Source organism: Pelobates fuscus, chromosome 4, assembly GCF_036172605.1.
Source record: "Pelobates fuscus isolate aPelFus1 chromosome 4, aPelFus1.pri, whole genome shotgun sequence".
Taxonomy (NCBI): Eukaryota; Metazoa; Chordata; class Amphibia; order Anura; family Pelobatidae; genus Pelobates; species Pelobates fuscus.
The window spans coordinates 161,477,259-161,489,439 of record NC_086320.1 but is presented as its reverse complement, the minus strand read 5'-3'; the positions used below and the strand labels follow the sequence as shown (position 1 = coordinate 161,489,439).

General features: G+C 40.2%; 1 protein-coding gene across 2 annotated transcripts in view; it reads left to right on the top strand.

Moving 5' to 3' along the window:
• HIVEP1 (HIVEP zinc finger 1) overlaps positions 1-11,892 on the top strand; it is a 236,421-nt gene extending 224,529 nt beyond the window's left edge. For both annotated transcript variants that reach the window (XM_063451723.1, XM_063451724.1), the window contains 2 exons: positions 4,486-4,964; positions 10,473-11,892. In XM_063451723.1, the coding sequence (XP_063307793.1) occupies positions 4,486-4,964; positions 10,473-11,621 (1,628 nt within the window). In that variant the 3' untranslated portion in view covers positions 11,622-11,892. The remainder of the gene's footprint in view (positions 1-4,485; positions 4,965-10,472) is intronic.
• The last annotated feature ends 289 nt before the right edge of the window (positions 11,893-12,181 follow it).

Here is a 12,181-nt window from a genome sequence, read left to right as displayed (position 1 = left end):
CGACTAGACAGGCTTCATCCCGGGCCAGGAGGCTAAGGATAACACCATATGGGCCCTCAACATCACGCATACCACTCGGAGAGCCTCCCGTGCAGGCCTCCTCCTTTACACGGATGCCGAAAAGGCGTTTGACCGGGTGAATTGGCAGTTCATGCAAAAGACCCTAGGAAAAATGGGCTTTGGCCCCCACATGCTGACATGGATAGCGGCCTTGTATATGGCCCCGAAGGCTCGCCTACAGATTAACAGAGCCCTATCACCAGCATTGATAATTCGGAACAGAACGCGACAAGGATGCCCCCTGTCCCCCCTTCTATTTGCCCTCACACTAGAACCCTTCCTGGGGGCGGTCAGATGGGATGGGGGCATAACAGGATTTGCACTCGGTCTTCATCGAGAACCCAGCGGTAACGCTTCCGAACCTGCTGGCGGCATTCAAGACATACGGGAAGCTCTCAAACTTAAAACTGAACGCAGACAAATGTGAAGTGCTCCCTCTTAATCTGCCCACAGGTCTACTAGAACAATTAAAAATGAACTTCTCCTTCAAATGGTGCACGCATCGCATCAAGTATGTTGGAATATAACTGACGAAAGACCTGGACCGATTGTTCCCAGAAAACTTCCTGCCCCTACTATGGATGCTGCGATCGGATATGCTGAGGTGGGAGTCGTGTTTATTGTGCTTCGGCAGGATCAATGCTGTTAAAATTAATCTCCTTTCAAGGCCCCTGTACATCTACCAGAACATCCCGATCCAGATCCCCCTGACCTTCTTCAGGTCTTTTAACGCAGCTATTGGGCAATTTATATGGAAATCGGGCTCAGCCAGCCTCAAACATGTGCAGCTTGTCCTGCCTAAGCACTTCCTAAATGCCGCCAAGAGCCTGATCCCGGCCAAGTGGAAGTCACAAACCGTCCGACCATAACGAACTGGATAGAGAAAGTAGAAGAGATCTACAGCATGGAGAGCCTCACGGCAGACCTGCAAGGTACTCCCTGGATTGAATACATGGCACGCAGACCCATGGAATCGGTGGCACAGAGGACCAGGTAGACCGGCGTTTGGCCCCATCCGCATGATGCATACCACGGGTCTGGGGCACGGTGGTGCCCACATCTTCTTCCCCCACCTACTTTCCACTCCATTCCCCTTCCCTACTCCCCCCCCTAAATAACCCCCTCCTCCACTCCCCCCTCCTACTTTCCCCTATAAGGACGGACAAAGCGCTCTCCGCACATGACTCACCGTTCCCTCAGCACTGACACGGAGACCATGTGAGGGGGGGACAGGACACAACACCCGGGTCCCACAGAGTATACAACATAGCTTTATGACCCACCCATGTATGATGATAGTGGCCACTGGACTCGTTAAGAGATGACCGAACCCCTCCTACGCCTCTGAGTACCCCATCCCAACACGTGCGGATTCACATGACGGGCTTCAAGCAGTCTCTGACACCTAAGCTCACGCCCACGGCCATTGAGTTTACACCAAGTTAACACCGATACATAGCCGAGCTTAGAGTGCCAATAATAACGCAGACAATCTGGGTCCTAAGCCTGATATTCAGCACCCGACACAGGCATACTTTAGACAAGTCAGAGCACGGCTAAGACTGGCCCTATTTACAGCAAAATACGGCTTTACACCCTGCAGTGTATTTACGAAAGCTTTATGGCGAGAGGCAACTGTTGGGTTTTTAGCTCCTTCCTCTACTGTACCCCTGACTCCTAACGTCACAAAAACCTGTGTGGATCATACAAATGTTATGCCGTTCTATTATGTCATTTTTGTATAGGTATCTTGCAACCATTTACAATGTTATCTCATTCTTACCGTTCGCACAACAAAAACTAAAGATTGTCTAAAATAAAAACTACCACGATTAGTGTTAGCCGTATTACATTCAAATCTTGGTCTAGGTAAACATTGTCCCTATATTGTATTACACAATCATGCACCAATGGAATTATATTAAAAAAAAAAAGTTCAAAATCTTAATTTCTTGTCCTTTAGTAGGTCTGTTTGCAGCTACAGACAGACCATTCCCACACTATGATGAGGCACTCTCATTTGAAGCATCTCATTCTTGAATGTGGGACATTTCCAGAAGGAGTTTATGTAATAAATATTATATCCCCTACCTGCACTTTCAGCCATCACATAGGATGAGTGGAACGGCACCATAAACTGATAACAGGCGTACCATCTCAATCAGGAGAGTTGCAGACTGTGTGTACAAAGCCAGTGGCTCTAGACGAGTTTTTCTCAAACCAGTCCTCATGACCACCAACAGTCCAGGATTTATGCGTTTCCCTGTTTTATTGCAATGGGGATACTAACAAAACCTAGACTGTTGGTGGGTCTTGGGGACTGGTTTGAGAACCACTGCTCTAGACAAAATTGATATACGGTGAACTGGAATAAAGTGTTCACTTCAGAGACTGCCTGACTGACGGTCCTCATGGGCTGTCTTATAAGACACTCTCAGAAATGAATGAGCTCAGTATGCTCTAAGCACCATGCACTTTGCAGTGATGCAAAGTGCTGTTTGTGCTTAGATAAACCATTTTTTTAAAATTTCTATACATATATATTTCTATACGTATATATATATATATATATATATATATATATATATATATAAAACACGTATTTGTGTAAACCATATTTACACCAATCAAAAGAGTCTTATTGATTTGGAGGATGGGGGGGTTGGAAGTAATAGGCTATATAATAATTCGATTAGCAGCATGAAATGCTTGGATAATGCCATACTCTGCTTAAGTACAAATAAAGCTGTCTGATAGGTGTGGAGGCTTCTAGGTTAAATATTATCTGGGGGTTTAACCTGTCCCTTTTATAGAAATATTTGCATAGAAAAAAAAACCCCACAAAAAAAGCCATCAAAATAAAATACTTACACTATCTTGGGCTAGCAATAAAAGCACTTTTCTTCTACCCTTGGAAAACACTTTCAGAAATTGAAAGAAAAATATATATATTTTGAAACAATAAAGCCTATAGTATATCCGTATATATGGTGGTTGGCCTTCCTCTATATTGCTATTAGTTATATTTATATCCAACCGATCAGAGTACAGCACTGTGAAAACACACTCGATACCAACATGGATATTTATTAATTGCCTCTTAAGCTACCAGGGTTATTTACTAAAGCACTAATTATCAGAAATTGAAAGTAGATTTGACATTTAATGTTTAAAAATAAAATCTAAAAATTATTTTAGTGTAAAATGTTAAATTCACTTTGAATTGCTGACAATTTTCACTTTAACAATTAAACCTTTATAGAGTTATTCATTACAAAGATTAAGGTAACATTTCTGACCTCAACTTGATGCTCTAACAATTCTCTCAATTGGCATCTACATTTTCTAATCCTCTGCTTACATTTCTGACAAAGTGATCATATGCAATATGTGATCTTTTAATGTGATTATTTTTCGACATTACATTTTACAGTATAACACAGTTGCATGATTTAGATTCTTTTTAAGGGAAGTATTTAAATGTATTATTTTCTCTAAATGCATAAACCTTATTAAAAGGGAGTGCCATGTCCTCCATATTTTAACCCTGCGAATGAAAACATTTCCATTCTATAGCAACTAAAGGCGCTTCTGATGAAATAGCAAAGTAAAACTCTGCTATTTCAAGCAGATTGTCTCTCAGATTAGTGCAGAGCAGCATTTTGTTGCACATGCGCACTAGCCTCCCAATGCTTCCCTATTGGGAAGCATTGGATTGACTGGTCTCAGCCAAGAGTAAAGTTATGTAAACTACTTTTGTTTACTCTTTATAGGTGGGGGCCAGGAACCTATTAGCCTACCAAGGCAATATAGCATTAGGAATACACACACGCTATAGTGTTCCTTTATAGAATGTTTCAGTTTACATTTTGCCTAATCCACAGTGCAAACAGCCCATTCCTGTAGAGGTTAAATTTAGAGTTTTTGAAACCCAATTATTTGTATGGCTTTTATCTTATCTCAACATGTCACAATCATAGGACATCATACACATACAAAACAGGGCTGTGCTGCCTGTGTTTTGGCAGAAATATATGCAGGGCTGAACACTGGCGCACGTTCATGACCCAAAAAACAATGCCAAGTGTGTTAAAGGTATGTTTTATTAGCAAAAGTCAACATACATGTTGATATCTAAAATTATCCAGAGATAATGTTGTGTTCCTTAATCCAATACAGAACATATGCCGTATGAAGAATATTTAAATATCATGCGTAAAAATTATTACAAAGGCAGAGAGGTAAAATAAATACAAACTACATGGGCATCGTGGCACCTGTTTCAGGCTTTTACCTCTTAAATGGCCTAAATGGCATTCACTAGACGACCAAGTATATGCCTTCACTTCAGTATACCAAATGATTCAGGCACTAATGTGTAACGATTAGACAAATAACTGTTTGTTTGTTTTTTCTCCTCTTCAGGTGAAAGACCAAAGTACACTGGTGAGCGATTAGGGATTGATGCAGATGATTCTGATGGTGCAGATGATGATGATGATAATAACGAAGATGAGGATGATGACAGCCAAGCTGAATCTGGTCTTTCCGCCACTCCATCTGTCACTGCCAGCCCACAACATTATCCCTTTAGAAACAGCCAGCAGGAGGCATCAAGTGCAGACGAAGATGGCAGAGTACCACACTGTTTTTCACAATCCAATTCAATGGACATTCTTCCCGAAGCACTAATCACAAGGATGACCGCACTTACCACTTCAACCATCTGCAAGCCACAAAGTCGGGAGGAGAAGTGCAAGGAATATTTACAGCAGAAGACTCTTCTTCAAAAGACAGAAACACCATCTCCCAAATCCTTGGGCCATCAAATGTCTGTGGATAATCCTGACCATGAGGAAAGTTTGGAGAAACCAGCAGAAAAGAACACTGCAGCTATGGCAAAGGTGAGTTTCTTGAATGTTGTAAACTTTTTTGAAATAGAATATTGATATCTTAAATAAACTTTTGAAATATATTTTGTTGTAATATACTTTTAATGAGACCCTACAGGCAGCCAGACAACTTCATCTCATTGAAGTGGTCTAGGTGCAGTGTCCCTATCCCCTTAGCCCTGCAATTTAAAACATTGTAGTTTGAGAGCATTGCAATGTTAAGACTGCCTATAGTGGCTGTCTCTCAGACAACCACTAGAGGAACTTCCTGCGCTCACGGAGTTTAACTTCATGAAAAGACGCTGAACGTCCTCAAACTTTGCACAAGGACTTCCAGCATCTACTAAATAACCATAGGAAAGCATTGAATCACTGTGCATTGGGTTCCCCCTCATAATGACTTTTGAGGAGGTGGAGCTAAAAAAAATGTTTTACCCTTTGAGAGCTGTGAGGGTGGGGGGCAGACAGAGGGACACTATAGTGTTAGTAGTAAAGCTTTGTATTAATGCTCTGTTCTGGATCTTGGATACTTCAATACCATTTTATTTGTGCCCACATTGATACATAATTGTATAGATCCAATCTGCCACATGAATTGAGAAAATAAGATTTTTCTTTTTAAATTTGTATTTCCGTCTGCCATTTTAGCTGTGAATGTAATAATACTGTTAGGTTTTACTGCAAATAAAATGCACATATTTGTAATCAGTGATGTCTCACAAGTTCAACAGTACCCCCCATTAACAGGTTTTATAGTGTTTTGGAAAGTTACAGGGTCAAATATAGAAGGAATATAGAATTGAAATTTGCCAGATTAGTAATGTTACCTTTGAGACGTTGTGGTAGCCCAGGAATGAGAATTACCCCCATAATGGCATACCATTTGAAAAAGTAGACAAGCCAAGGTATTGAAAGTGGGGTATGTTTAGTCTTTTTTAGTAGCCACTTAGTCACAAACACTGTCCGAAGTTAGCGTTCATATTTGTTTTTGTGTGAAAAAAGCAAAAAACAAATATTTGGCCAGTGTTTGTGACTAAGTGGCTACTAAGAAAGACTGGACATACCCCACTTGCAATACCTCGGGTTGTCTACTTTTGCAAATGGTATGCCATCATGGGGGTAATTCTCATTCCTGGGCTACCATACGCTCTCAAAGGCAACATAACCAATCTGGCAAATTTAAATGTGAAAAAAATGAAATGCAAGCCTTATATGTGACTCTCTAACTTTCCAAAACACCATAAAACCTGTACATGGGGGTACTGTTATTCTCGGGAGACTTCACTAAACACAAAAATTAGTGTTTTAAAACAGTAAAACATATTACAACAATAATATAGTCCATAAAAGTGCTGTTTGTTTGTAAAAAATGCAAAAAACTTCACTTTTACTTAAAATATCATCGTTGTAATACAATTTACCAGTTTGAAACACTAATATTTGAGTTCAGCGAAGTCTCCCGAGTAAAACAGTACCCCCTATGTACAGGTTTTATGGTGTCTTGGAGAGTTACAGGGTCAAATATAGTGCTTGCGAATTAATTTATCTGCACTTTCTCCCTGTGTTGTCAGGCATGTCAATCAAATTTTAATTTATCAAATCACATAATTATGTTAAAAGATTACTTAAATATACATGTAGAATTTTAATATATATATATATATATATATACATATATATGTATTTAAATTCTACGTGTATACTGTAACGGAATCCAGTATAGTAGTATACGATATCCGTTGGTATATCCAGGAAATCCACAGTCAGAGTAGAAAGCAAGGCAATATTCCCAATCCTCCCAATAACCGGACGAAACACAGTTTGGGAGTCAACTAACTCGGTTTATTCACAAGCAGCGTATTTATGCAGTTCCCCATGCAAGGGGTTTCCATACAGATAATCCAGGGGATTTCTCCCAACATGCATTGTGACTTTCCCAACAGGCATTGCTGCACGAGAAGGATACTCCCACCAAAATGGACGATTAAGTGGATTATCCCCTCGTGCAGCAAAACCGACAATTGACATTAAAATACATAATTCACATAATATTCGGTACTTTGGAATAACCGAACGTTCGGTAGATAGCTGGGGTCGGAGCGCACATTTTGTGAGAATACCTCTCTGATCCCAGCTGAATTAACCGAACGCCGCACATAATACAGTTAAACATAAAAGTGGGTTTAAAAGTACCGAATAAGTACGGGACACATAATGTACCGAACGCGGAACTCCCGAACGCTCTGGAAGTCCAGCGGTGTTCGGATCATTGAGTAGCCGTTTTCAGTTCCAGGCTCTCGACGACCGAACACCGCTGCAGAGACAAAGGATCCAAGATGGCCGACCGCCGCATGGTCGGTAGTCGAACGACGGCCACCTAGGAGAGCCCTTAATTACCGATTGCAACAATGTTGCAATCGGTTAATTGGTGCCACACGACCTGTGAATGTGTGGTCTACCTGGGGAGTCCACATTCGTACGGCGAACGGCCAGGATAGCCGTGTTTCGTCGTACGAATGCTTTGTATGCTGGCAGCATACGGCTGCCAGCATGCGAACGGCCATAGGACAATACATATACATTTAACGTTACACAGTATACCTTCAGCCTACGGACAACCTGTAATGAATATAGTTCAGAAGTGGCTAGGTTTGCCACATATACTAATGTAATCTTTTATGTAATTATATGTATTTATATATATATATATATATATATATTTGCAGTTATTTGTATTTTATATATAGATAGATATATATAGAATGTCATTCTATGTGTATTTTGTTACCAATATATAGATATATTAATAACAAAATACAGTTAGAATTAAATTACATATGGATATATAATTTATATTAAATTTTGTTTCAATATTTTATTTATTTATTTTATTATTTTATTTATTTATTATTTTTATTATATATATGTAGATCTATTATATATATATATATATATACATATTATATATATGTAACGTCATTCTAAGTGTATTTTTTTTTTTTTTTTTAATTCTTTATTTAAGTTGTGCATGGATTAACAGACGTGGTCACACCGCCACAACAGCTGGTGTCACCAATAGACAGTATTAAACAGTAGTAAACAACATTGTGGTTTATTAGGCAGTGCACATTTTCTTTTTTCTTGAGTAGTCCGATGTGTACCCGTGGGCTAAGGGTGCAGGTCCAGGTTGGGTATGTCCTGCATTTTCACACAGGCGCGGTTCCAGGATGAAGGCAAGTGTTAATAAATGTAATTACTAAGAATCGTAGTGATGAACGTTGTTCAGACAATTCAGAAACATAAACTTATAAAAACATTGCTTCTTGCTTTTAGCGTAATATGCTATTATGCTATGTCAAGTGCTAGTCAAATGTGCACCGGAATACAGGTCTGGTTCAAGATAATATAAGTAAAATGTTGCTTTATAACCATGTAAGACACATTAACAAAGCTCTTTAGGCTAATGCCGGCCTGCGGGTACCAGGAAGTGGAACATGCAGGTCCAAGATGGGTATATTTAGCGTTTGAAAATGAGTAAGTAGATTAATACAGGTTATGACTGGCCTGTGAGAGCCTAGTGATGTTATACATACCCCAGACAAGCCCATAATAGTGGGGTGGCGGGGGCATGCTTGTATCACACAATTAATATTGTTACATCCCCCAGTTCGTGGAGCATAGTGTGGCCTTTAAAGGTACATGGACATTTCTCAACAATATGTATTGCAAGAACGTTGGCAGGGTCTTATCTTGGGTATTGCGTTGATTTCTGTTTACAACAGTTGGGGGTAAAATAGTTGTGGCAGTGCCACGTAAAGTAAAATAGGTAAGCCCTTAGGAATAGCCCCGCCTCCATAAGGGCGCAGAGGGCCGGTTTAAGCCTAATGTCGCGTTTAGGTCGTTCTAGTCCCAAGGTCTGAGACCTGGCGGGAATCAAGGGAAACTGGGGTGATCGCCAAAAAAGGGGGAGTACCCGTTGTAACCTTTGGCACGGCTGACTAGTTGCTCTATGACAGCGGCGATGTATAGCATGGCTGGACATGCAAGTCTAAAAGGTTGGACAATGGAGAGATTTAGCCTGGAGGCCAGATTGCCTTGCGGGGTCATGTAAAGTAATGGGGTAACTACATTTATGTTAGACGCCACACATGAGCACTGGCATTTTCGCTACGCCCCCATAGTAGGAGCGAGTGGTGTATGAGCATTGCGCTGAGCATTATGGGCATATAAGGAAAGCTGTATATACATGTAGCTCAGAGAGCTTAATGGGCGCAAGTTTAGAACTTAGTTATTTACTAATAGATAATTAACGTCTAGTTTAGTCAACTAGATGGCACCAGATAGTTGCCGTTGGTTCGATGTGTGGCGTCCCAGCAAGTAGGTGTAAAAGCTGATGGCATAATAACTACCTAAGTGTATTTTAATACTAATATATATACTTATATTAGTATTAAAATACACTTTGTATGACGTTACATATATATAATATGTATATATATTATATATATGATATATAAACATATTATATATATAAAATACTTTAAATTTATTTTTACACAATTTTTTTTTTTATTCTTCCTACCAGCAGCGGGACTGTTTGATATTTCAGACAGCCCCCCCTGCTGGCAGATCTATAGCCAGCTATAGGGGGCCATGTGATCGCTCTTTGAGAGCGATCACATGGCCCCCGGGGGCTCATTTGCCGTGTGAGGGCTGCCTGGGCTGTCAGGCAGCCCTCCAGAAGAGGAGCGTGGCGGAGGTGAGTACCTCCTGGCTCCTGGGGCAGAAAGCCGTTACGGCGTTCCATGCCGCCGCACCGGCTTTAAAGCCCATTTAAAGCGCGACGGCATGGAACGCCGTAACGGCATTAAGAGGTTAAATTTATGTTTTCTATAAACATTTTGGGGGTGCTTTGTTTTATTTTATTTTAAATAAATGCAGGTATGAGTGATGATGTTGAGTGTGGGGGGCAGAGGTGATTCTTTCAGTCACCCAAAGCTAGAGGACCTGTTGCCCTGGTCTCTATATATTACTTCATAAGCCCATGGGTTGGAGGAAGAAGGGAAGCCAAATGCCGGGCCTCCCCTATTTATAATTCAATCACATTATAAATATTGTGCATGTGTATTTTATATTAATATTCATTCAAGGAACACTCCAAGCGTCATAACCACTACAGTCCACTGTAGTGATCATTGTGCCAAATGTACCTTGACCACATCACAGCATAATCTGTCAATGCATTTTAGCATGCATTGAACAAACTGACGTTTAGCTTGTTTAGCACTAAGAAGGCCAAATGCAGAGTTGCTACCCAGCGGGAACTAGGTAAGTGTCAGACCATCCTGAAACAGTTTGACAGATTACACTTGGACAGCTTCAGACACTCCCAACACCATAAGCACTTCAGCACACTTTGTGGTTGCGGTGCTTGGAATGTTCCTTTAACCATTTTGTGATGTAATTAAATGTGTTAATACAAAAAAAAGCTTGTATTGATTTGTAATCCTCTTGTTGCAGAACACACCTGCTATTAATACACCATCTTCACCGGTTGACAGAAGCACACAGACAATGGATTCTGGTGCAGATCCAACAGGTTATGATATTCACCAGCAAAAATCAACTGACTCAACACAACAGCCTTCACCAATGTCAACTGCTCAAACGCATCTCTTTAGCCATTTGCCTTTGCACTCACAGCAGCCTGTGAGGTCATCTTACAGCATGATCCCAGTTGGAGGGATTCAGATTGTCCCTGCCAGTTTAACAGCGTATTCCACATTTGTGCCCTTGCAAGCTGGACCAGTCCAGCTTACAATTCCTGCTGTTGGAGTAATTCACAGAACTACAAGTGCTCTTGGTGACAAGGTTCCTGAGGCACCCAGTACCTCAAGCTCTATCGGAGTAGCTGAAGTAAATGGAGTTGTTCCATGTATTCCAATAGGTCAAATTAACATGCCTGGTCTCAGTGCACCTAGCTTACAGCCCATTCAGTCTTTGAACATGGAAACATTAAACATACTGGGTCTGTCAAATACAAACATGGCTTCACAGATTCAATCTTCAGGGCTTACTCTAAATGCTGTTGGAGTTCTGACAGCAGGCCCGGCTCCCCAGAACAATCCCAGCCCACAGACTCACATTCCAGGTCTTCAGATATTGAATATAGCACTGCCTACCTTAATACCATCTATAAGTCCATTAACTGTTGAAGGCCATTTAGTACACGAGAAGTCACCATCAAGCAGCACGACGCATAGTCAGATTCCAATCAGTTCTTCTGGGACAGACACCAAAAATGCAAGGAAGAACAACAAATCTCCACAGGTTCTGCCAGATGTTTCTGAGTCTCAATCTCATGGAATGTCAAGTGATTCCACTGTTGTTAATGAAAAACACATCACTTGCACTAGAAAAGTTGACACAGGGAACCTTCTGACCCAACAATCTGTCAGGGCCAGTCAATATAAAACATCAGCACCAAATCTCTATCTAAAGGTAAATTCTGAAAGATCAACCAGGCCGCCTCTTGGTCAAGCTTCTTCTCCTGTAAGACATCAGAGAAGAGTGAATCTGATCTCACGGCAGAATACTGTGCAATTTAGTGATTCAAGCAGTGATGATGACGAAGGCAAACTGGTTATAGCAACTACAGACACTTGCTAGCATTTTTTTTTATTTTAGTTTGTTTTATTTTCCTTTTGTATTTCTTGGGGTAGGTTTGGAAAGAGAGACATAAAGGTTTATTATAAAACCTTCCTGATCTTTAAAGCACATTTTTATCTTAAACTTTACCTATATGTGTGCAATCATGAACTCTTGACCAATAAATGTTTTTGTTTGTTTGTTTTTTTCTCTTGTCAGCTCCCACCATTTTTGTACATGTTGTATAGACAATTGTGCCTTTCAGAGTTTTATGTGTAGAAATATGTACATATCGGTGAATAAAATATAAATATATATATATATATATACATATATATATATACACACACATATAAAGATATTATATATGTACATAACCAAGGTAGTTGCTTGTGTTTCGTAGGTAAATATCTCATGTTGAGTAATATGATTAAATTATGAAACCTACATGTATATGTTGCACTGTTAAATGTAATTTTTTAAATGGATGTGGGGCAGATTCTGTGTACAGACCTTGTATGTAAAACTCCATATTTATTGTGTCCATATAAGTCTTGATAAAAATGGTTCTGTCCATCTTT